General features: G+C 33.4%; 1 protein-coding gene across 3 annotated transcripts; it reads left to right on the top strand.

Moving 5' to 3' along the window:
- Positions 1–536: 536 nt before the first annotated feature.
- Positions 537–14,772, top strand: LOC117923319 (probable LRR receptor-like serine/threonine-protein kinase At1g07650). Of its 3 annotated transcripts, none has more exons than XM_034841572.1 (24): positions 537–661; positions 953–1,130; positions 5,873–5,944; positions 6,040–6,108; positions 6,185–6,256; positions 6,366–6,437; positions 6,573–6,644; positions 6,755–6,826; positions 6,920–6,991; positions 7,122–7,193; positions 7,287–7,358; positions 8,102–8,170; positions 8,740–8,805; positions 9,209–9,274; positions 9,377–9,412; positions 9,532–9,572; positions 9,749–10,125; positions 10,202–10,397; positions 10,745–10,879; positions 11,965–12,083; positions 12,201–12,411; positions 12,542–12,779; positions 13,509–13,659; positions 14,140–14,772. In XM_034841572.1, exons 1-24 carry the CDS (start codon positions 559–561, stop codon positions 14,491–14,493), a joined length of 2,985 nt encoding a protein of 994 aa, XP_034697463.1. In that variant the 5' UTR covers positions 537–558; the 3' UTR covers positions 14,494–14,772. The 3 variants fall into 3 exon arrangements, with proteins under 3 accessions (XP_034697463.1, XP_034697462.1, XP_034697464.1); XM_034841571.1 differs by having other exon boundaries at positions 13,485–13,659; XM_034841573.1 differs by lacking the exon at positions 6,920–6,991 and having other exon boundaries at positions 13,485–13,659.
- The last annotated feature ends 12,708 nt before the right edge of the window (positions 14,773–27,480 follow it).

Raw genomic sequence — 27,480 nt, 5'->3', positions numbered from 1 at the left:
TTCATTTAATTATATTTTATAAAGCTTATTTTTAAAAATAATTTTTAAAAACAAATTTCAGAAAACACCATCATAATTTGGACGATTAGCATTAAGATGTTTCTTACCAGTCACTGTTTTTCCACTATGACTTACGAGGAAAATGACCCCAATTATTATCGTGAAGATAACGATAGACCCTCCATTCACTAAGCCATGTGAACGAACAGGATGGCAGTCGATTTGACTATCTGCTGGACGTAGCAAAGATGAATCGAATTTCGAGATCGCAAATAGAAAAAGACCTTGTTTTTTTATTAATAAAATTTCAACGCGTCCTTTAAAGGCAGGAGTTAGAAAATTATAGTAGTGTACCTACCAGAAACAAGTGGTCAAAAACAGGGGACGAAAATATCGATCGTGGGCCCCACAAAAGCTGTATTTGTCAGAAACGCATGGGTACATCAATCAATCCATATGGGGTATGGCCAGTCAGCAATATAGCAGTACCCACTGCCTATTGAATGAGTTCATAATCAAACCTTTGCAAACTGAGATCTAGCAAATTCAAGGAGAGAGATGGCCACAGTTGTTCATATTCCCCTGCTCATCTTGCTTCTACATACATGCTTTGGCTCAACAAGTGTTGAAGCACTAGCTGGACATCTTCCTGATGAAGAAAGTAAGAGTCCCTCCATTTTATTTGCACCCAAATTGGAATTCAGTAGTTGTAAATGGCAGCATGCTATTTCTTGATCTCAGTTGAGTCATTTCTGACATGGGCTTACCTCTATTAAGAAATTCAGTTATGCAAAGGACATGCATGATAGCCTTGTTTTCAGAAATGAAGTTTTTGAGGCTTGGGCGGGCTGCAACTTTTTCCTTATGGATTTTTGAAAGAAAGCCTATATGTGAAGTTATGTTCAATTTGCATCCATCTAGCTTGATCCATAATGAGTTTTGATGTTTGCAGAGGGAGTTCTGAAAGAAATAGCTGAACAATTGGGCAAGAAGGATTGGAAATTTGAACTAAACCCTTGTGATGGGAACTCCAACTGGAACACGCTAGGCTCGAGATCAAATCCATTCTATAACAATACAATCACCTGCAATTGCTCCTTCCCTAATGGTGAATGCCATGTTGATAGCATGTATGTTTCCTTTCCTTATTGCTATTAAAAGGTATCCTTTTCCTCACTTGTTCAAACTTATATATGAAGCTGAACGGTCAAACTGCATTGGAATATTCATCCAGAAATATCCCTAAAACCTTATACAAAAGGAACACCTATTTACATGAGGAAATATTAAAATACGAACTCTCCTCTATAATGTCCTCTGTCACAAGGAATTATAGAGAAATTAAGACTGACCACAAACAAAAAATTGAGATACTTTCTAACAAGGCCTCTGCCTCAGCCTCTTGCATAGACCTTTGCGTAGGGCTCAGCACTGCCTAGGCTGATTCTCTTGCCTCATGCCTAAGTCCCTTTCCAATTCCTATTCACCTGCTGCTTTGAAAAAAGTGGAACTTCACTCACCCCTACAACTTCGAATATATCAGCAATAATGAACAAACTTCGAAGGACTATAGGTGATAAAATGGGTCATGTGGCTGCGGCCGCAACACCACCACAACCTATGTGGGAGCACCATAAATCACCAACACACTATGGACATCCACTGCCATACCCACTTGGAATGTCCCACAACTAATGAACTTAATGAATGACAAGTGGTAGGATGTGTTCTAGAAGTTAAGGGGGGCTCAAGACATGGCTCCCTTATAAGTTTTGCAATTACTCAAATAGGTAATTTGCTCAAGGTCCATAAAGAAGCCTCTTCTTCCAGAGAAAAGAACAGGACAGAGCAAGAACATGCATAAATGCTGATTGGCATATTTAATTCTAGATCATATCTTGATCTCTTGATCCTAGAAAGCAAATGGAAACAAGAAGCATCTCAGGATTGTGATGCCCAACCTAAATGAAATGGTATGGTAAAGTTGACAAGTGATGCATATTCTTTATGGTCAATTAGGACTATGTTTCTAAGTATGACGATCACCTTTTTTGGGAGAACTTAGTTGTGCATGTGTGGGGGTGGGGGTTGGAGGTTTTGATATGTATAAGAACGTATCCATAAAAGATAGAAATTAACTATGACTAATTTCTATTTTACCTCTCTAGGTTTTGAACAATAAGTCTCTAAAGTAATTGCTTGGCAAGCCATTGATACATGGAGGCACAGTTGCAAGTATGCTTATCACATTTGAGATCAAAATTTTCAAAAAATGTATAAAATGGAAATGGCAATCAAAACTTTATATCCCACCAAAATATAGGGGAACCTAGTGAAACTATTTAAGGAGTTCATATCTCTAGATTGGACTTTCACTTGTTTTTGGGTAGAAAACTAGTATAACACCTGAATTGGCCTTAGGTTAACCAATAAATCACACCTCACTTTGAAGTAGACAGCATCAATTGAATTCATTTCTTGCAGTATAGGCAGTTCTGGAATCTGCTAATGAGTAATGACTGCATAGAGAAAATGAGATAAGTAGAAGAAGATATTTTTTTATTGGTATTTTCCAGTCCTATACTAGGTGCTACTCCTCTCTTTGTCCTGCAATTTGAAATATTTTTTAGCGGAGCACTTGAAGTTGTGTTTGGTGTGACAAAGGTCATTCGTAACCAAGGCAAAACTTCGTTCCCCTTTCATTTCACCAGAGAGCCAGATGATCTTATTCAAATTGTTCCCAAGCTGAGAGTGCATAAATGGTTTGTCATGGGGAGGGATGGGCTGCATGTATTCCATTTGAACTTTGTGCATGATACACCATTATTTTAGCTTAAAATTTGGATTGTATTATATCAATAGCAGTTGGCCACTTACCTACGCCATCACTTAGATGGTAATCCTACGTCTGTGGAGTTTTGGAACCCTGTGGTGTAAAAAGTTATTACTGCATGGGAAAAGAGTATGCTTTTTCAGGCAGAAATCCCTAGTCTAATCAACCCCTGCAACATTCCCAATTTTTCCCTTTTCATGTTTAAATTCCTACCAAGATTGAGCAGAGCTTCAAGAAAAATCAGTAGAGTCTACCGCCATCTGGGTTGGGGAAAAAAGGAAGAAATATACCCTCCCTCGGTGGGAGAAAGTGTGCCATGTTAAGATGCTGGAGACTCGGGGATTGCTAATGTTGTATCTTCACATTTTCTCATTCTTTGCATAAATGACCATTGAAATTTGTCACTTAACTGTAGGCAGTAAAATCTTTTTACAGTTTATACTTTAAGTAAACATAAAATAAATGAAATTACAGAACTTACTTTAATTCTATGAATCCGAGCCCAGTGACAACACTGTTTCTTTAAGACAACTTTATTCCCTCTCTGGTGCTCAAGGTAGTGAATAAATGTCTCCTAAGATAGAACGGATTTTCAGTTCTACAGAAGCAGCACTTCAATCTATAGAACACCACGAACACAACTTGTGTTTTGTACTCAAACTGACAAAGGATGCAAAGAAGAGAGAGAGAAATATTCGAAAAAATCGATTTTAATGCCGGGGTAGAAAGTCTATTTATAGTCTTCCTGGTGTCTGTTTAGAATAGGTATAAACCTATTCGAAATAGACACGTACCTGTTTGGAATAGTCATGAACCTGTTCGGAATAGGTATACAATGAATCTTAATTATGAAAAGCCAACTGATAACCCAGTTACAAAACGGGTTGGGTCTAACCCGACCCAGAAACTTAAATGATTTTTGCCCAAAAATTATATATAGCCCAAGCCCACGGGTCGGGGCGGGCGGGCGCGCGTGTGGGTTTAACCATAAACATAAAATAAATGAAATTACAGAACTTACTTTAATTCTATGAATTCGAGCCCAGTGACAACACTATTTCTTTAAGACAACTTTATTCCCTCTCTGGTGCTCAAGGTAGTGAATAAATGTCTCCCAAGATAGAACGGATTTTCAATTCTACAGAAGTAGCACTTCAATCTGTAGAACACCACGAACACAACTTGTGTTTTGTACTCGAACTGACAAAGGATGCAAAGAAGAGAGAGAGAAATATTCGAAAAAATCGATTTTAATGCCGGGGTAGAAAGTCTATTTATAGTCTTCCTGGTGTCTGTTTAGAATAGGTATAAACCTATTTGGAATAGACACGTACCTGTTTGGAATAGTCATGAACCTATTCGGAATAGGTATACAATGAATCTTAATTATGAAAAGCCAACTGATAACCCAGTTACAAAACGGGTTGGGTCTAACCCGACCTAGAAACTTAAATGATTTTTGTCTAAAAATTATATATAGCCCAAGCCCACGGGTCGGGGCGGGTGGGTTTAACCCACAAGCCTACACCCATGTAGGTCCTCCCCCCTTTACAAACTTGGGGTGCCCCTTGGGGCCCTTCCCATAGTGCAAAAATTCAATATATAAACTCTTCACATTCCCCTCACACTTCCTATGTGGGACAAAGTGTTTATGGTAAGTTTATACCAAGTTTCCTCAAATATACCATTTCAAGTGGGTGACTTTGGAGTCAATTTTCTCATTCAATACTTAATGGATTTGAACAAATAAATATACCACGTTATACTCCTCGCGGAGGAGAACGCGTTGGTGCATGGTCCCAACATTTTCAGAGTGTGGGTCACACTTTTAATTAAGCCCCAAGTTGCTCAATTATTATTTTTTTTTTCAAACTCATTTCCAACATTAACTTATTCCATCGATTCTCCTCTCTATAAAATATGCAGCTGGTTGAGACTCTGTTTTTAAATTTTGGAGGATCTCCACTGCTGGCACTGCGTTAAAATAAAATCACCCTCTTCTACATTAAATTATTTGAAGATATAGCTCTCCCTATCCCACCCCATATCCAGGCAACAACTTCAGTAGTTAGGTAGTATTGCCAGTACATCACTTCCTTTGAGATTTTGGCATCCATATTGGTTCCCACATGTTCTCCCAAATTTGCAGAGTTGACAGAGGAAAATTTAGAAAAGTACCACACCCCCCAAGTTATTGTACTTTTTCCATTGATCTTTTTAAATCACCGACTGCTCATATGGAGGTTTTGGTCTTGTCTTCTGAGTTTTGACTGTATGCATTAGTTGATGAACCCAAAGGATATATGTTCTTTTTCCAAGATGAAGTTTTGTGGTCTTGGAGGCTCAAAGGTTGTATCTTCTGGGACAGTGCAAGATTGGCTTCATTTTGGTTTTAAAAGGGAGAAGCATCAGCTTTCAAGACAAGCATGGAAGCCAAAGTTATTGGATAGAGTTGAAACTATAACTTCCTTTAAAAGGTTTCAGTGACAGAAGAACTCTTGGGAAGAGGCCCGAATGGAGTTAAAGAGTTAATTTAATTGAACTGTAAAGGGAAGTGAGTGACTCTTGGGAAGAGGCACGAACGGAGTTAAAGAGTTATTTATTTAGATAGACGAGTTAAAGAGTTAGATAGAAAAACTATATTTATTGAGTGTGAGCGCTTCCACTTACAGAGTTATCACTCTCTAGACTATAGAGTCTGTAAACAGTAATGTATAAACAAAGGAGTAAGAAGCAAGTCCGCTATTCCTGACTATGAGGAATACCAACGTTTTACATGGGGGTGCTTGAATGGTTTTCAAGGTCTGCACAGTAATCTTACTCTTAAGTGTGGCTCTAATCATGTTAGTTAGGTGTTTCCAAGGTACATGATTTTGGTTAATTTACTGCAAGTCTGTAAGCATTCGGAATTTTGATTATTTTTACTGTGTATTTATTTGAATAGAGATGACTCTCTTATATGCTTTCTATAACGTGGCTTAAGCATGAATAACTGGTTATTAAAAGCTCCTCTCCTTTCTCATGTCTGTATTCAAACAGATCTCTCAAAGGGCAGGATCTTGCTGGTGTGCTTCCACCTGCCCTAGCGAAACTATCCTACCTCAAAACAATGTAAAAAGTGCTTTCACACACATGTATATTTTTCAAACCTGAAATTTGTATTCCCAGCTTTCATTGGTCTAACAATCTTTTTCTCTTGTTTGAAGTCATTTGACTAGGAACTATCTCAGTGGTAACATACCCCCTGAATGGGAAACTACAAAGTTAGAAACTCTGTAAGATACTCACATTTCATGCTCAATCTAGCAGATAAATATTCTTTCAAGGATTGATAAAGATGACTCCATGCAGGTCCATTTCTATGAACCGATTATCAGGACGAATCCCAAACTTCTTGGGGAATATTACCACCCTTAAAAATTTGTATGTTCTGACCCACCAAATACTTGCTTCCCACTCTCTCACACCCCCTTAAATATTTATAGCCTTTTTGGTTTGCTCCTGCTTTAATCTTGACTAATTGAATTTTCAGGGGTCTTGATGCCAACCAGTTTTCTGGAACTGTTCCCCCTGAGCTTGGCAAACTGGTCGACTTGCAGAAGCTGTTAGTCTTTCATTTTCTATTTTTTTTTCCATTGTTTCAATTTTAGAACATTTGTTTATTGAATTTGATGGTTTTAATAATCTCTAAAATTCATATTAATCTTACATGGACTCGATCTTCTTTTGGTGACTGTAGCATTCTTAATTCTAACAATCTCACTGGACCATTGCCTCAAGCGCTTGCTCACCTAACTAATTTGAAAGAGCTGTATGTTCTCGTAAATCTTTGTGCTTGTGTATTTTTAAGGCTTTTTTGCATATGTGATGTTAAAAAAATTAATTCTAGTAATGTTCACACCTATTTTGGGCCAAATGCAGTAGGATTAGTAGCAACAATTTCACTGGAAAAATACCCAGTTTCATTCAAAGTTGGAAGCAACTTGAGCAATTGTAAGTTTCTTTTTGGTTTAAGTATTTTACAGTCTCTTCATTTTAAAAGTTTTCGGGTGCACTACATGTTCATTTGATTTACCTGATTATCAGAGAGATCCAAGCTAGTGGTTTGGAAGGGCCCATACCTTCTAATATTTCAATCTTGAGTAATTTAATTGAACTGTGAGTTAAGCCTTCTTAGTTCATATCTCTTAATTTGCTTAATTTCAATAATAATTAATTCTCAAACTAATAAAATATTACTGACAAGAGTAGCATTTTGCCATTTTTTTCTTGATGGGATTCTATGCAGAAGAATTAGTGACTTAAATGGAGAGGGTTCCACTTTTCCACCCCTAAGAAGCATGAAAAGAATGTACAAGTTGTAAGTGGTATTTATGATTAAAAAAATGCTCTAAAGCAAAGTTATTCACACTCTCTAGCACTACTACTTACATGGACTTAGTTTATGTTGCAGGATGTTGAGGGGCTGTAATATCTCAGGACCAATCCCCCCATATATAGCAGAGATGACAGCATTGAGATTTTTGTAACTCTACCATGCATTTCTTTTCCTTTTTCTTTTTCTTTTATGGCAAATTTGTTGTCCCTAAATAGTTGGAGTAGTGGATTATGTCAAGTATCGTTAGCTTTTTACAGTAAGAACCTATATTGTGGGCTACCATGTAAGGGGCTTCCTCTTCTTGTTCCTTCCCTTTACCCTTGACCTTTAACCATTAAGGCAAATTGCGCCTTTTTTTTTTCTTTTTCTACATTTTTATTTTTCCATATGAAGGTAGAAAAAGTAGGAAAGACAAATATTTTACAATATGGGCCAAAGCTATATGAGGAGACTGTATGTTGATGGAAATTACTAGCTCATTTGGGTCTAAACTATATTTTTATCTTTTGACTCCTTAGTTGAAAGCTTTTTTTTCTCTTTCCCTTTTGTGAAGGGATCCTTTCCTCTTGTAATTCATCCCTCCCACTTATTGAATTTGTTGGGTGGTTTTTCTGTGCCAAAATACTTTTGTGAGATTAAAAATTGGCCCTCAAATGATAATATACACACCCTGACTTTATTATTAAGAAATGGGATAAATGGCTGATCTAGGGGTTGGTAATTCTATGTCTATCAATGAGTTATGCCTCTTTTCTTTACCCCTGTATCTTCAGACTAATGACCTTTTATCTCTTGAGATTTATATTGCACCAAATTCAATTAAGCCATCATTTGGATGAACTTCTATTTTAGTGCTTTATTATGACATTTGTACTGTTGTTTTCTCACAGAGATCTCAGCTTCAACAAGTTGAACGGAGAGATTCCAAATCTTGATGGCCTAACAAACATGGAGGTCATGTAAGAAACAGAAACTTAGGACATGTGTAATTGTAATGCATAGAAGTCTTCCCTATCTATATTGTGTCTATCATAAAAATTGATAGAGGGGTTAAAACTATACACTATTAGTTCACTCTTATAATTGTTCCAGGGTCATACATTTGTCTGGTTATGAGTAGCAGGTATACTCGCTTGCCCCCAGCTATATGGATCATGGAGGTGGCCACAAGTCTGGTGCATTAGGAGACTGCATCACTTGGGGCAAGGGCTTTCAATACTTGTGTGGATTACCCTCGTGACAATTTCAATTACAATTTTAATTTTTTCTCCATCTTCTCCTGCAGAACATTTTGAGATAATAACAAAAGTTGCATTAGTGGTCTAGTGGTAAAATAGTAGTACCCTGCCATGGTTCATAACTAGGTTTAATTCCCTGTCAGTGCATTATTATTTAATAGTTCTTTCTACATCTACATTCATTTTCTTTAATAGGTCTTTCTACATCTACATTCATTATTATTTTGTGCTCCCCACGTTCTGTTACATTGGAAAGCTCTAACAATAAACCATTTTTGCGTGCCGATTAGGTGTCTGACAGGCAACCGACTTAATGGAAATATTCCAGATGGAATCAAGGGAAGGCAGAGCCGCACGTATGTTTTTCATCCAGCATCTTGAGTTAATTTTGCTTGAGATTTGATGTCCATCTTCTGTTATCTATTACCTTTCTTTTTATCTACCCAACCATACATAGGTAAGGTTGTACACAAACATACACATGAACTCTCCCCTACGAACGCATTCATCTCTGACCTCTTTGGAGCTTGATTGCTGATTCTATTCTTGCTATTTGCATCCCTCTATCTGCAATGGGAGAAAGAAATGTTCTCATTAGAAAAACTCCTAACTACTTGTTAGCTATTAGTTGCAAATTAGATTAAATTCCACATACAATCTTCTTTAGCACTTATAACTTACACAATTCTTTCAAAGTGTTTTGTATATTAGCTTTCATGGAGTTATATTGTGTTTAAAGAGTCATTTGTGTTTTTGCAGTGAAATAGATCTTTCTTACAATAACTTCTCTGAGCAATCTGCACCACCCTCTTGTCGAGATAGCTTGTAAGAACTATTTCTTAGTAAACTAAACCTTGTCAAGCTTTATGCACAGTATTTCTTTCATTCACTGTCTATATTAAATTATCTTCTTTTTTGTTTCATTAGGAACTTGTTCAGAAGCTTTTCTGAGGAGGGGAACTTGTAAGCTTATTACTTTATAATTTGAGTGTGAAGGGAAGCAATTTGTTTTTTTTTTTTTCTTGCACAACATTGATTCTTTTCTTTTCTTTCTTTTTTGGACCAATGCTACATTAATTCAGAGAACTTGGTGGGTGCCTGAAAAACTATCCTTGTCAAAAAGGTGAGTACATAAAATGTGAGGTGAATTTCTTAGTTATATTATTCGAGATGATTGGGACTTATCTTTGGTATTGAAATGAAATTACATAAAATTTAGTTTTATTTATTTATATATTTATATATTTATTTATGTTTAATATAACTGATCATTGTCTATAACTTTTCTGTTTTCTTAAGATCGTTATTCATTGCATATAAATTGTGGTGGAGAGAAATCTACGATTGGAAATGTTGTTTATGAAGGGGATCAATATGAAGGAGGCTCAGCAAAATTTCATCCTATGACTGATTATTGGGGATTTAGTAGCACTGGACACTTCTGGGATCATAACAGAACCATAAATGATTACATAGCACAAAATGTATCCGTACTTGGAATGGACCACTCTGAGTTGTACACCAGAGCACGACTTTCTCCTCTGTCTTTTACTTACTATGGGCGCTGCTTAGCGGATGGGAACTATACAGTAAAAATTCACTTTGCAGAGATAATTATCAGAGGCAATAAATCCTTTCATAGCCTTGGCAGACGGATTTTTAATGTTTATATTCAGGTACTCATAATAGAAAAAATTAGATTGGTGCTTGGTTTGTTATAGAAGGTTAGTTGATTTAATTAGTTAATTGCAGGGAAAGTTGGAATTGGAGGATTTTAATATTGTACAAGCAGCACAAGGGGTTGATAAGGTAGTTGTAAAAGAATTTAAAGCAGTTGTGAAGAATAAAACTTTAGAGATCCGCTTTCATTGGGCTGGCAAGGGAACAACAGCTATACCAAGGAGAGGAATCTATGGTCCTCTCATATCAGCTATTTCTGTGGAATCTGGTGAGTTTAGGCCTTATTCATTCCTAGTGAAATTTCGTAGTCTTTCTCTTTCATAGTTAAGTTGGATGTGCCTTTTTGTTGCCCAACTTGTTCTGCTATGACAAATAACTATAAAGTTATTCTGTTAAATTATGAGATCAATAGTTTTGTAACCTCAGACAGTTATTTAACAACTTCATGAAAACCAGCTCAATTCCTCTATTTTATTTTATTTTTCTAACCAATTTTCTCCCTGATATCTGCAATTCTAAAGAAAATCTTATTATAGAAAACATCAATTGAATGGAATTATGTGCTAATCATAGCATTCAAGCTAACACTGTGGTTGTTGTTATTGTTTTTGATAGATTTCAAGCCTCCTTCTAATGGCAAAAAGAAGATACTCATTGCAGTTCTAGTTTCAGTATTGGTTTTCATTTTCACAATTTTGGGCCTTATTTGCTGGAAATGCTACTTTGGACAGAGAACATCAAGAGAACAAGGTAATGTAAATCTATGACACAAGCTTTGGTGTGACTGTGTGAGAAGGATGATAAATAAGTATATTTCCCAACTATTGCAGGATATAGGAAGAATTTGTGGCAACTTGAATATAATTATAAGTAGCCGATAGACTCACACTGGCCATGACCTAAATAAAAAATAATATGTTAAGCAGAAATAAAGTTGGCTCTCAAGAGAATGATTATTAGATAGCTATTAAGATGTTGCAGATATCTCAGAAAGAAATTGACCATATAAGCAGAAAACTCAGTAGAAAGACTAATTATTTCAAATGAATCCAAACATCATGATGAAATTGAGCTACAAGTGTTTTATTTTAAGTGGTAAGAAGAAAATGGACACATTACAAGAAACATTTTTTGGGGCTTATCACTTCACTTAATTGTTAATGCCTTGGTTTTCCCTTGGCAAACAGCCTTGTGATGCTAAGTTAACCTTCAATGAGAAATGTGGAGCTGTCCACAAAGAGCACACAACACACTCTAAAAAGAATGAAAGTGTTACTGCATAATGAAAGCCTTACCATGCTTGGAACCTCTGAATGCAAGTTCTTGGAGGTGCTTTTTCTAAATGGGGCCCTTTACCTATGTATAGGCATCTTGAAGCACTTTAGAATACTTTACCTAGAACCTTCCCCAGAATGTTTTATGCTGTTTACCATTCCTTGTTCTAGAGTTCTATAGTTTCCCACCTTTTATGTACAATTCTATGGTTTTTTAGAATGTCCCCTGTATATGAATCTCCAAGAGTCTCACCGTTCTGCATATACCGGATGTTTGATAATATTTGGTCCATCTATATATACAGCTCTCAGGGGAATCAAGATGGGCATGATGTTATGCTCAGTTAGATTCCAAGGGAACCATATAAGCGGCTTAGGTTGGAGTGGGCCTTGAGAAGTTCCATGGGTTCTCTATTTTATTACATATAACTTCTTGGCAATAAAATTGAGCACTACTGTTTTCCAGTTGCATTTACTTTGATCTTATTATTTCGAATGTATTCTAACTAATTAAGTAGCACTAAGATATAATTCAACAATCTAACCTTTTTCCTTGGACAGAGTTGAGAGGATTAGATCTGCAAACTGGTTCATTTACCTTGAGACAAATTAAAGCTGCTACAAATAGCTTTGATGCTGCAAACAAGATTGGAGAAGGAGGTTTTGGATTTGTCTACAAGGTACTCCATAGAATTAGTTCTTTTATTAATTTTTAATTTTTAAGTCTTAAATTTTTGATCCATGAGATTTGGAGCTAGTCCAATACTTTAAGGTATACTCACAACATTTCTATATAGGGTACATTATTAGATGGTACCATAATTGCAGTGAAGCAACTTTCCACCAAGTCAAAGCAAGGAAGTCGTGAATTTGTGAATGAAATTGGAATGATTTCTGCTTTACAACACCCAAATCTTGTAAGATTATATGGATGTTGTGTTGAAGGAAATCAACTGATATTGGTATATGAATACATGGAGAACAATAGTCTCGCTCGGGCTTTATTTGGTAAGGTTAATACTTTTATATTTCATTGTGTTTGTTATGCCATTTAAAAAGATTGGTCATCAAATATTGACATTCAGTCCTTAACAAGTTTGATGAACTCTATTGTTTGGGCAACTTCTGTTAATTATAGGTCAAGTGGAATACCGATTAAATTTGGACTGGTCCACGAGGCAGAGGATTTGTGTTGGCATAGCAAGAGGTTTGGCTTTCCTGCATGAAGGATCAACACTGAAAATTGTTCATAGAGACATAAAAGCAAATAACATACTACTGGATAAGAATCTTAATCCTAAGATCTCTGATTTTGGTCTGGCGAAACTTGATGAAGAAGAGAACACCCATATTAGCACCAGAGTTGCTGGAACCATGTAAATTTCTCCTCCCTTCCTTTTCAATTCATGACAATTTTAACATAGTTGCAATCTTTCAATAATATTCCTATTAAACTAAAGTAGAAAGAAGGGGTTACACATTTTTCTTATCAATTTTCATTTCTTTAAATCACTGTCATGAGATATAGAAAATAGTTTATCAAAATTTCTCCATTTCTGCCCTGATTTATACTTGAACAGTCAGTGGTTAACATCCCAGCACATAAACTAATTTTAATATGGATATTGATATGGATAAAACTCTTGTGGTATCAGTATTTTGGTATAAATCTATGTATTTCAGAAACTACATCAGCATTGAATCCCTACTTGCATAGAGGTTGTTGTTTGATGATAAATCAATATTCAGGCTTATTTGAGAACTAGTTAAAAGGAATACTGCCATCAGTTATCATCTATGGTAGTTATTTATACTCTGATAGTCAAATTCAAGAAGTTGCTACAAGTGATGGTATATTGTGGTAGCGAGTTTGTTTAACTAATAGGTCAATCTGGACACTTCATGGGTTCTTGAAGTTCAGATGTTATTAGCACTTGCATCAATAAGATTGCTTACATTTTAACAATCATTTTTAGCAAATGGAGTTACTGCCTGATTCTGGCACCCTTTTTAATTGCATTGATGTGTACAAATTACTAATGCAAGAAATATAATTTGCACTTGTTTACCTAAAATACCAGTGATGTTTTGGGGTTATTGTGCAGAGGATACATGGCACCAGAGTATGCATTATGGGGTTATTTAACCTATAAAGCTGATGTATACAGTTTTGGGGTTGTTGCTTTGGAACTTGTTGCGGGGAAGAACAACATGAAATATAGACCAAATGAGGATTACGTTTGTCTTCTAGATCGGGTAAGTCAGCTTTTTTTCTTGTTTTTTGCATGTGTTAAATCAAGATAATAGTTTGAAACCAGATCACTTTTTCTGAAACTTGTCTGTTTAACTTGGTCAACCTGCTTCCATTGTGGAGAGGGAGGGAGAGAAGGAGAGAGATGGAGAGCGAGAGAGAGAGAGAGAGAGAGAGAGAGAGAGAGAGAGAGAGAGAGAGAGAGAGAGAGAGAGAGAGAGAGAGAGAGAGAGTAGAAGTAATCAACCTAGTAGTAGTGTAACAAATGTTAGGCGGATAGACATAACATAATGACAGCATCAATACCACTTCCATTTTCCATTTTGCTTCATTTTCTCCCCTTTCGCATTGGTCATTTCCTTGTGTCTTGGCCATTTCCTAGATTGTGAACTATTATTTAATCTCTCATGATTGTCTGAATGGAGGTTGATACGATTTTATTTGTTTTTCTAAACATTTCCAACCTTCTCTTTTGCTTCCTTCAGGCCTTTGTTTTACAACAGAAGGGAAATTTAATGGAGCTAGTGGATCCAAACTTGGGGACTCAGTTCAAAAAGGAAGAGGCCATAAGGATGATTAAAGTTGCCCTACTATGCACCAATGCATCTCCCGCACTTAGACCTACCATGTCTGCAGTGGTGAGCATGCTCAAAGGTCAAACTGTCGTTCAGGAATACCCTCTGAATCCTCGTATTTATGGTGATGAATTTGGGTTTGAAGCCCTCAGAGGCCAGCATGATCAGACACAATTACAGAGCTCAAGTGAAATTGAGCCCCTCACTCATTCATCACGTACAGCACGGAGTGGATCTTCCTTTACATCTTCCCAAGATCTATAAAATGTCTCTACCTTGCCTTGTATTAATTCAGTCATGGTGAGAATTTTTCTTTGGTAGCTAGTATTTTGTCAGTGCTCTACTTATTGTTGGAAGTTGTTACTTCATTTTGAGGCAAAAGTGATCCATTTTAATTCCAAATACAAAGAAAAAGTACTTTCAAATTGCTTATCAAACAGTATATTATTCAGCCTTCTTGTTATGCATTCCAAACCATAGATGTCACATGTTGGTTAACTCCATTTGTAAATAAGAAGTATTAATAAAGATCTACATTCATTATATCTTTGTTAGAGACTATTCTTATTATCATTCATCTAATCTTACATGTAAAAAAAAAAAAAAAAAAAAACAAGAAATATCATAAACACTTTTTTTAGCTAAGAATGTCATATAGTAATTATTATGCAAATTCATAGGTTTTTATTTAATAAGTACATCTAGGACTCATTTTTTCTCTGTGTTCTTCGTTAAATTGTTAGTCACATAAGATTATGAGGTCAAATAAATAGGTTTTTTTTGTGAGACGAACAAACAAAAGCTCATATAAGAGAGATCAACTCTAATACCATTTATAACAATCTATTTTTAAGTTTATAGTTTTTATGGATAAAAATTGGTTTATAATAAATTTTTTTTTCTGCACATAATTATATTTTTATAAATTTTCTCTTTATAAAAATGAATTTCAAATTAAGTAAGACTTTGTATTGAATTTATTAATGCATTTAACAAATTTTAAAAATAAATTGGAACTAAAAAAAAAAAAAAGATTTAACCATTCAAAAAAATTCAAAACTGATAAATTATAAGTCATGACTTTATCATTCTCCTATACACATAACTATATTTCTTGAATTTAAGTAAATAAATTATAAATTAAGTAAAACATATTTAATAATATAAATTCTTTAATAAATTTTTAATTTTAAAAAATAATTTTAAATTCAAAAAGCCAATCTAATTAATTGCAAATTAAATAAAAACATTTTAAAATATTATGTTCACAATTCAGTACTACATATGTACATGAAATAAAAAACTTAATTCATTATTTATTTTAAATAAAATATTATTAAAAATTATTTTAAATTATTATTATTCTTTTCGGGGGTGGGGGCCCACAAGCACCCGACCTATCCCTTCTTCTTCAGTAAAGTCAACCTCATATTCTATTTATTATTAAATTTATTTGTAATTACAAAATCATTTTCATTTTTAAGAAGACTTAAAATTTAATTTAATTTATATTATATAAATTTAATTTGCAATGTTTTTACAAAATCAAAACAAATATATATATATATATATATATATATATATATATATAAACAACTTGTGCAAACAATTTTTTCTTTTCTTTTTTTAAATAATTTGCCAAACACCCTTATTTTTGTAAAATATTAGAAAAATATTTTTTGTTCTTTAACTTAAAAACAGTTTTTAAATACAAGTTTTAGAAAACATGGCCAAACGGGCTATAATGTTTACAAGTGCTCTTATTTCTTTACAATGAAGTCATATTATTCCTAATAAAATTATTCCTAAATGCATATAATTATCAATTTTTATTTTTTAATAGTTTATGTTTTGTTTCTAAAAAGACTAAATCTGAATATACAATATTTCATACTGAACTTATGGTATGTTAGTTTAAAAATCTAGTAATTTTAGAATTTTGAACTAATTGTTTTTTTGTAAAGAGTTACTTCTTTTACTATCTTTTTCAATTTTTCTTCTACAAATTCTTTTACATTTCTCTTCGATTTATTCCTTCTATTATTTCCATGGTTTCACTCTTAAGCTTTTTGGTTAAAAAAAAATTTGCTTTTCATTATATCTAGTTATTGGTTTTTCTCCTAAATTAAAATTTCCAAATTGTTTTTAAAGGTTGTTTATATTTTGTTCTTCTAGAGTACTTGTCTTTTTAACTATATATTTGATCTAAAAAATTTATCTACTTTTTGATTGACTTTTTCTAATATTTCTTTCAAGTTTTGTTGTTCTAGTTTTATTTGTTCTATTTCATTTCTAACAAATTTCTCTTCTTTAATTATCTTTGATATAATCTAAGTTGTTTCTCAGCAAATTATGGTTTTTAAAGTTTTCCAATTTCTTTCCTAAGTCCTAACTAGATGGTTTATGTTGTCTTTGTTTTTTTCCTGAGTTTAATTTTTGTGTTCTTTTGACACTTTATTTGTTACTTTTAACTGGTTATTCACTAAATTTTCAAGCATTTCACCTTTTTTTTTTCTTTTTTAGATGAAGGTTCATAAGTTTTCTAAACCAGTGGTTTGTTTATATGGAGGAACTAGCATATAAATTATTAATATAAAATCTTACAATTTCTTTTTTAATCTAAGGTTTTTGTAATAAAAAGTTCATCATAAGATTCTTTTATAGCTAACTCATATTCACTCAAATATTTAAGAGAGGTTAGTTTCTTAATATCTTTAGTTAAATCCTATACATTTTGCCTTAAAGTATGCAGTTTATCACAAGCTTGTATAAATTCTTCACATTGAGTGCATAATCTATTATTAAGTTCTTTCACATGTTAATAATCTAGAATGTAAATACTAGGAGGATAAGAAATAAAAGACATAAATTATATTAGTTTGGACTATTTTACACTCAAATTCTAAGGGTAATATCTTTTATCTTTACAAGTTCTTTTATTTTTTCTACTAGTTTAATATTTTTTTGGTTAAAATATTTATGGTCAATATTTTTTGTTTTGCCATAAAGAGGGTCCAATTAATCCATTAAGGTTTTTAATATAAGGTCTAACATAGTTTAATTCATTTGATAGGTATTTGTTCCAACAACATCACTGGGAATGAAACTTTTTGACAAGGATTTTTGAGCCAATGATATGATTTGATGGCATCAAATACCTACATAAATAAAACTAATTGATGTGACTAAAAGCAGCTTTCTAATTGTCAAGTATGAAAGAGAATAAAGACAATATAAAAATAATTATAACCATAATAATAAGAATATAAAGAAAACAATTTCATTAGATGACCTAACCTAATTATCTATTAACTTTATGGTAACTATACGGTCAAAGAGCTTTGAACACCTCCATGAAATTTACAAGTAAAGGCTAACAACCTGATTTTCTATAACAAAATAAAAATAGAAGAAAGATAACTAAGAAATAAAATTATTGAGGACTACCTATTTATGGAAGGTTTTTGTATTGCATCACACTACTACAAAAATCTAAAATCATGCCCTAAGCATGTTAGGGACACCACAACATGCTCCTTAAAGGTTAAATCATTAAATGATGGTAATGAAAATGATGGTGATGTTGGTGATAATGAGGAGGAGGATGGCGATGATCATGATGAAGATCATGAAGATGATGATGATGATGATGACAATAATGAGGATGAGGATGAGGATGAGGATGATGAGGAGGAAAAGATAAGAGAGTACAATAAAAATAAAATAGGATATATATATATATATATATATATATATATATATATATATATATAACTTGCCCATTTAAGGACTTTACACCTATTATGTTGTTTAAGATTGTTAACTAGCTATAGAAAACAAAGGAGAGGATTGATGCACACATTCTTATGATTAATTTAGAAAATGTAAAAAGAAAAAAAAATGAAGAATAATAAACAAAGAAATATTTAGATATGAAAATTGAACTTGTTTGATAAGGTATTTGTTCCAACAACATCATTTGAGACTAAAACTATTTGACAAGGATTTTCGAGCCAATAATATATTTTGATAGCATCAAATACATGCATAAATAAAGTTAATGAATGTAATAGACATATTTGTGTCAGTACCATTGGAGAATTTTCAAAACCCATGCTTACACTAAAAGTAAGCTTTCTATGACCATAATAATAAGACAAAGAAGATAATATAAAAATAATTATAACCATAACAATAAGAATAAGAAGACAATAGTTTAATTAAAGGACATAATCTATTTATCCATTAACTTTATGATGACTATACCATCGAAGAGCTTTAAACACCTCCATGAAATTTACAAGTAAAGTTAAACAACTTGATTTTTTATGACAAAGTAAAAAATAAAAGAAAAATAAATAAGAAATTAAATTCTTAAATTTACAACAACAACAGCAACAACAACAATAACAATAAGAAGAAGAAGAACAACAACAATAATAACAATAAGAAGAAGAAGAAGAAGAAGAAGAACAAGAACACTAACAATAACAATAACAACAAGAACAACAACAATAATAATAATAATAATAAGAAGAAGAAGAAGAAGAAGAAAAAAAAGAATAACAACAGTAATTAATAACAACAACAACAAGAACAAAAACAACAGCAACAATAAGAATAATAACAATAATAATAAGAACAAGAAGAACAAGAATAATAACAATAATAATAATAATAATAATAATAATAATAATAATATCAACAACAGTAACAACAACAACAACAATAATAATAATAATAACACTAAGAAAAATAGAAATAAGAATAAAATATTATAATTCAAAAGGTCTTTAACTTATATATAAACTTTATATTCCCAAAAACCTTCTTATAACTTTAAACACCTATATAAGGCACATAGTGGAGTTACAACACCCGAATTTACTATTTTTACCGTTAAAAACAAAAAAAATAAAATAAAATGAAATGTCATTATTAGATTCAAGAATTGAACTTATCTCTTCACGGCTTTATTCCTACCATACTATTAAAAAGTTTTAAAAATCTGCATAAAGCATACCATAGAGGCACAAGGGCATGCTTTCCAAAGATTAAGTAAGAAAAAAATAATAGTAATAATAATAATTTTGAAATAGAAGGAGCTTGCAAAACGGGAATGAAGATGATAACTAATGATTATAATAATGATAGTTAAAAGAAAACAAGAATAAGAATAAAATAGTTTAATTGGGGGACTTACCTTTATATACATGAACTTTGTGTTTGCTAGACTACATTAGAGCTTCAAACACCCCCCCTCCCCCATGAGGAATATTAGTAAAGGCACATGACAAGACTTTCCTATTTTAAAGTCAGAAACGTAAAAAATAAGAAATTTAAGAAATACAATTCTTTGATTTAATAACTAAACTTATTTGTTCAAGGTTTTTGTCCCAACAACACAAAGCTCCCAAAACCTACACAAATGGTTCCTATCAAAGTACCCACAAATACCTCTCAAATATTCAATTGGAGAAAATGAATGAAGAAAATAGATAAAAAAAAAAAAAAAAAAAAAAAAAAAACCTACTAGAAGTGCTAACAATGATAAAGATAATGATTATGATAATTATGTTGATGATAATAATTATATATAATGATAATAATGATGGTAAGGAAGAAGTATGAGAAAAAGAATAAGATTGGATATGTATACTGAACTTAGCTCTTTAAGCACTCTCTTCAAATCATACTTCATAAGATCGTCAAAATTTTGGATAAGACTCGTTGGTAAAGGTACTGATGTGAGTTTTTTTATTATTAATTTAGAAAATAAATGAAAGAAAATGAAAATGACTAAGAATAAAATCCTTGGATATGTAAAGCAAACTTGTTTTGCAATGATGTAGTACCAATTCCATGAGTTAAGATTGAACCCATAGAGCATTAGAAATAGAAAAAAAGAAGAACTATAATTAAGAAATGTAATTTTTAGATTTGAGAATTAAGACTATTCACCATATAAGGGTTTCAAAACCCATCATTCGAATGATAATTTAGAAAAATGAATGAAGAAAATGAAAAAAGACAACTTAAATGACAACAATGACAAGAAGGATGATGGTAATGATTATGAAGATGATAATAACCATTGATTAAATGAGAAAAAAATATATAAGAACAACATTGAATATATAGATCGAACATACCTTTTTGGGGATTTTTTGCTTACTACACTTCTTAAGATGGTTGGCACATGGCGGAGGCATAATACCCGAATTTCCTATTGCACAATTTAAAACAAAAGAAAAAGGAAATAAATGTCATTCTTAGATTCAAGAAGTGAATTAACCATACTATCAAAAAGCTTAAAAAATCTACACAAACCATGCCACTAAAGGCACAAGAGTATGTTTTCCAAAGATTAGGTCATAAAACAATAATAATGATGATGATGATCATAATGATGAATAATAATAATAATAATAATGTTTGAAATACAAGAAGCTTGCAAATGCATATTCAGTTCAGGTAGAAGAAGCTTGCAAATGCATATGCGGTTCAGGTAATACTTGGCCATTAGGAAAGTTTGCTTCGTAAACAGAACCAAGGAATCCTTCTCCAAGAAGGTCCTCTTCACTGCAACTGTTGTAGCAAATTGAATGGAAAACAATAGTGAGGTATAATAATGTTTGAAATAGAAGAAGCTTGCAAATGCATGTTCAGTTGAGGTAGTACTTGGCCATTAGGAAACTCTGCTTTGTAGACAGAACCAAGGAATACTTCTCCAAGAAGGTCCTCTTCACTGCAATTGTAGCAAATTGAATGGAAAACAATAGTGAGGTATCTAATCATAACCAAGGATGATTATAAAAAAAAAAATGACCAATATGCAACAAATCAAAATTGATTGAAAGACAAAATACTGGAAATTCTGAAAGATTTTTCTTGCACTTTCATTATTTTTTTATTAATAAATATCCATTAGCTTCTCTACCATGAATCCTACAGTAACTAAACATGTTTGAAAAACCAAAACATCAAGCTGAGAGTTGCAATCTCGAACTAGATACTGTCCGATCAGATTATCCTAGTCACTCAAATAACTAAACAACAGGATGTTCAGGAATACCCAACCACGTCAACTTCTGAATTAGGGCTCTAAATAGCTTGGCTGAATTATCTAGACATACTAGACTGATGATTAAAGTATGGCATTTTCCAAATGCATACAACAACATCAAACTAACCCTAGCTACTAAGTTGGCTATGGCAAAAAAGGTCCTTGAAATATGTATCTTTTATCCTATAATGATAAAAAAAATTCCATATGTTAGGCAATGCAGGTATCAGAGAGAGATAATATTCCATTTATACCTGATTATGCTATGAAGAACACATAACAGAGATTAAGGAGCTCATATGATAGAACACGTCCACTTACCAAGTCAACAGAAAGATCAGCTATGAAGTTATCTTTTAATTCACCACTCTGGTGGTTGACTCTCTTCTAATTCACCACTTTGGTGGTTGATATCATACCCAATCCTGCAGTTTTAGAGGCAGCTCAAATGGATTCAATCACTGTGCCAATATGGTTAACCTGCAATTATATGGGTAAATATTAGATAAGATCATAATCAACATGCAATATTTCCTAATGAAATATGATGATGATCAACCATAGAACAATTGCCAACAACTATTGCCAACAACCATAGACCTAACGAAAGAAGATGAAGAAGATGATCACAGCTGCTTTTCCAGTCTTCCTTTCCTTTTGTGGACGTATATAGGCGCGCTTTTGAAGAAGGTTTGAATACATAGGCGCGCTTTTGAAGAAGATTTAAACAAACATTACAACGGCTCTTTTTTGCATTTGGTTTCTTAGCTATATTTTGCCGTTAAAGTCGTCGTGTGTCAATACAAGAGAGCGGGTGTAGTGCTGGCAATGCATTGACATGTTTCTTTTACAGTTTTTTCACTACTTGCTTCTTCTCTGCCATACTTCGTTGCAGTTGCCTACGCCATCGACCTTTGACATGGTGATCTCTGCAAATGCAGTGGGCAAATTTATGGGCAAACACTAGGAAGGTGGGTCATCTTTTCCTTGATTTTTAGTCATTTTTTAGTTGTTAATTACTATTGAAGCACCCTAGTTTTCAATCGAGAGGGAGGACAAATTGTTTGTTTAGCTGTCTGTAACGAATCACTAATGACTCATTGATTCAAACTGTAATATATGGGTTTTAGTTTATTCAGGGCATAGAAATTATAGAAAAATCCATTACAGGGGCTGTTACTTCTGGCTGCATTCTTCCATGTAAACAGTTTAGGGATGTCAACATACATATTTTTGTTCCCTTGTGATGGTGTGATTAAAGTGTTTTTATGTTTATGATGCTGCTAGCTTGCAGGCTGTATGAATTTAAAATTTATTGATTTAAAATCATAGGCTGTATGAAAAATCATGAAAGCTTATGGAAAATAAATAATAAAAATAAAAATAATAAATGAAAAAGAGAAATAATGTTTTAATTATTGTAAAATTATTGATTTAAAATTTATTACTTATTTTTTACTTTAAGTATTATAATTGTTTGATATAATTAATTTTAAATTTATTTTATATTATAAAATTGACATATTTACCCTTTATTTTAATTTATATTTATATTTTCATCAATATTAAAAGTATTGTAGACACAAAAATATTTACAATAAAATATTAAAAGTACTGATCATGGATCCGAGTACTTAAAGAGTGATGACTTGAAGTTCAATGCTCTCAGAGGCCAGTATGATCAGATACAACTTGAGAGCTATAGTACCAGTGAGCCACTCAACCGGTCATTGGACTCAACAATGAATGAATCTTCCTCCACATCTTCTCAGGGTCTATATCAAATCAATCTTCACTCGTATTAATTTCTTCATGGTGTGAAAGCTTTCTTGGTAAGTACCATTTCATAAGAGCTTTTATCTCTTGGAAACTTTAGCTTCATTCTGGAAGTAAAAGTAATCATGCTTTCAATTCCATGTGCTTTGAACTTGTTGCTGACAGAGCAGTGCATTAGTTATGCAGCATTCGGTTTCACTTCTTGCATATTTCCAACAGTACTTATCAGATTTTCAAACTCCATTCTGATGAACATCTGCTTTGGTGGTTGTTCTTTCCAGATTGTTCTTGATGCTCAGTTTGGTTGTGAGAAGATGGAGGAAAAGCAAACAAAGTTCAGATGTTGCCCTGTTTTCTTTCATTACTTTCCTCCTATATTCTTGGCAACTTAACAGACAAAAGAAAGGGTCTATATCAGTGCTTTGTACAAAAAGAAGGCAGGATTTAGACTTTTATGAAAGCTTGTCTAGAACTTTAGGAGTTGGACTTGACCAGTAAACCATGCATTAGCTTTCCATATGACAGAAAATATGAAGCTGAAGATATGACATGGAAATGTAGTGATTTTCTTTCAATGATTGGAATTGTGGCATTGAGTTTATGTTGGAGCTCAATGTTAATAGCCTAGGCTGTGTGTTGCAGATGCGTTTGTCTCTGCATCTATTACTAAAAAGTAGATGAACACTCCTGGAATGGACGAATTCAGACTATTTTGATAATGCAGTAGTTGTTTAGACATGTAAATTCTCATTTTCTTGTGACTGGAATGATCAGAGGAATGGTAAATAAACTAAATCATAGATCTTAATTTAAAAATGAATTTTAAAATTAAAACATATAAAAATTTTGCAATAATTTAAAAGATGAATTTTTTTTTCCTAGATTTTTTCTTAATAAAAAAAGATGAACCATTATTAATTTTAAGAAATAGTGTTAGAGTGAAATCAACATATTAGGAAAGATATGTTTGTTTCTTAGAAAGGAAAAAAAAATATTAAGACCATGAAAAAATGCGAAGAAAAAAAATTTAAAGGAATATAAGAGGAAAAAAAATTCTTATCCTTTTCTTTTCTTATATTTTTCCTTTCTATTTACTTTACTTCAAATTTTCGGAACCAAACATTCTTAAATTACCTTCACAAATTTTACAATTTTAAAAGGAATTTAAAAAAAAAAAAAGAATTTCTATTTTAAAAATAAAAAATAAAAAGTGTATCCCTATCTATGAACCTTAAACAAATGAATCATAGGAAAGATATTACTTCTGAGTTGTGAGATTTTTGTGAAATGGAAGCTACATGCAGTACTAGTAATGGACACCTGAGGGTGCTTATCTTGAAGAGTTAAGGCCCAAGCCCCCCACCCCCATGGTTCCTCAGAGGCTTTGGATCACAACCCCATATCCACTGGGCCCAAGCCCCATTACATATTGGTTCAAGGGTCAACCACAACCTGTATATTTATAAGATCACTATCATTTAGACTAGAATACATACAAGGAAAGATAGAAAATGATCGAGATTGAGATTTCAGAGATTTCTTAAGATTATTAAGAATTTCATATGGTAGAATTTCAACAATGCCCCTAACAAAAAATGCAAATATATTTTGCATGTCAAACTTGTCCAAATATTGATGGAATATTAGGGCCCGTTTGGTTCATGTTTTCAAGAACTGTTTTTTATTTTTGAAAACAAAAAATACAAAAAACTTGTTCGGGAAAGGGGGTGTGTTTTTGTTTTTTATGTTTTCTGTGAAATAAACCAAAACTATTCTGGAAAAAACTTCCCAGATACAGAGTATATACGTATATTTATAATGGAGTAATTACATTCGGATCAGATCAAACCTCAGAAAATCTAAGGTTGTTACAAGAGATAAACATCTAAATATATATAAGGTTGTTACAAGAGATAAACATCTAAATATAGATTACAAACATTCAAATATAGGATAGAGCTGTTGGAGATAAACTCGGAAACGTAGCTCACTGACTTGAGTTTTCTTGAATATTTGAATGATCATTATCATTATCGTTATCACTAACATTCCCCCGCAAACTGGCAGGAAGATCATAGATAGCTAGTTTGTCACGAAGGAAACAAAATCTATCAATCGTGTGTCCTTTGGTGAAAATATCTGCAGGCTGAATAGAAGTAGAAATGTGCTCCAAAATGATGTCTCGATGTGCTACTTTCTCACGCACAAAATGATAGTCCACTTCGATATGCTTAGAACAGGCATGCAAAATAGGATTAGAGGCAAGTGCAAGAGCACTAATGTTATCACACTAGATAAGAGGAGGAGAATTAAGAGAATTTTTCAGTTCACATAACAGCATACGCAACCAATATACTTCAGCGGTTACTAGAGCCAGACATCTATATTCGGCCTCAGTGCTTGATTTAGAGATCACTGGTTGTTTCTTTGCCAACTAAGAGATAAGATTGGGACCAACAAACACGCCATAGCCACACGTTGAACGTCTGTCATCAGGGTCACCAGCCCAATCCAAGTCACAGTATGCGTAGGACACGCTTGGCTGCTGTCCAATGAGCTGTAGTTGGGGCTTGCATATGTTGACAAAGTTAATTCACGGAGTAAGCGATATCTGGGCAAGTGAGAGTGATATATTGTAAGACACCGACTGTGTGATGATATTCGGAAGGATCAAGCAAGGGATCTCCATCAAATTTGGATAGCTTAGTACCCGAAACACATGAGGCACGATAAGGACGTATGCCAATGAGGTTGACAAAATCTAAGAGATCAATAATGTATCATGTTTGCCGAAGATGTAGATCGGAAGAATCACAGGTAGCTTCAATACCCAGGAAAAATGATAACTGCCCAAGGTCCTTCATAGCAAAATCCAGCTGAAGATTAGAGATCAACTCATTAATAAACGATTGAACATTAGATGTCACGAGAATGTCGTCTACGTAAACTAGTAGGAACGCATGATTAGAGTCATGATGATGGGTGAACAAAAAGGGATCAACCTGAGAGCTTACAAATCCGAGAAATAAAAGGGTAGTGGATAAAAGATTAAACCAAGCCCGAGGGGCTTGTTTTAATCCGTAAATAGATTTATGCAACTTACACACAAACTATGGATTGGTAGGATCTTCAAAACCTTTAGGTTGAGCCATATAAACTTCCTCATCCAAAATTCCATGAATGAAGGCATTAGACACATCTAGTTGCCGAATGTCCCAATTAAATGAGACAGCAAGGGTGAGGACCATACGAACTGTGGATGGTTTAATAACTGGGTTGAATGTGTCAAAGAAATCAATACCACTACATTGGAGATAACCAACTGCAACTAGTCGTGCTTTAAGTCTTTCAATACTCCCATCTGGTCGGCGTTTGGATTTAAAAACCCATTTACTCGGAACAACATTTTTGCCCGGTGGACGAGGACATAAAGTCTAGGTTTCATTTTTCAACAAAGCTTGGAATTCACACTCCATAGCTAAATGTCATTCAGCTATAGCAGCAGCTTGAGCATAGGAACGAGGCTAGGAAATAATAACACCTGCATTCAAAGCTCAAAGGGGATGATGTGTTGAGTAATAGAAATGAAAATCAGGGTATGTGCAAGGCCTAAGATGACCAGTTTGTGATCTAATGACAGCGTGATAGGAAGAGGTTGAACTGGTCAGAGTAGAAGATGAGGGCTCAAGGATGTTGCTAGGAGAAGAGGAAACAGAAGAGTTGATGTCTGATGGAGTGTCTGGTGGAATAGAGAAATCATGGTCAGTGGGAATTATGGGAGTAGTGTGAGGTAGTGAAACTGAAGAGGAAAGAGAAGATGAAGGGAAAATGTGTGAAGGATGAGAAAGAAGGAAGGGTAGAGAATTACCTGTCGAGGGAACGCTGCTGCCAGAATCCATGAGAGGAGATTGTACACGAGCAAGGAACACAACCTCATCAAATATCACATTTATGGAGATATACACACGTCGGGAGGAAGGATCATAGCAATGAAACCCTTTCTGATTAGAACAATAACCAATGAAAATGCATGGTGTTCTACGGTAAGAGAGTTTATTAGGCATGTAAGGTCGAAGACACAGAAAGCATTGACACCCAAAGGAACGAAAATAGCTAAAAACTGGAGGAAGATGAAATAGACATTCAAAGGCTGAAGAAAAATTGAGAACTTTTGTGGGCAACCAATTAATGATAAATATGGATGTTAAGAAAGCATTGACCCAAAATTTCTTAGGTAATCCGGATTGTGCAAGGAGAGTGAGTCCCATTTTGACTATATGAAGATATTTCCTCTCGACAAGGCTGTTTTGTTGAGAGGTATGCGGATAAGAGAGCCAATGAAAAATCCCATTATCACTCAGAAACTATTTAAAAATGGTGGAGCAGTATTCACCACCATTGTCACTTTG

Source organism: Vitis riparia, chromosome 10, assembly GCF_004353265.1.
Source record: "Vitis riparia cultivar Riparia Gloire de Montpellier isolate 1030 chromosome 10, EGFV_Vit.rip_1.0, whole genome shotgun sequence".
In the NCBI taxonomy this organism is placed as follows: Eukaryota; Viridiplantae; Streptophyta; class Magnoliopsida; order Vitales; family Vitaceae; genus Vitis; species Vitis riparia.
The sequence above is the reverse complement of the archived record's forward strand: the minus strand, read 5'-3'. Positions and strand labels throughout refer to the sequence as shown.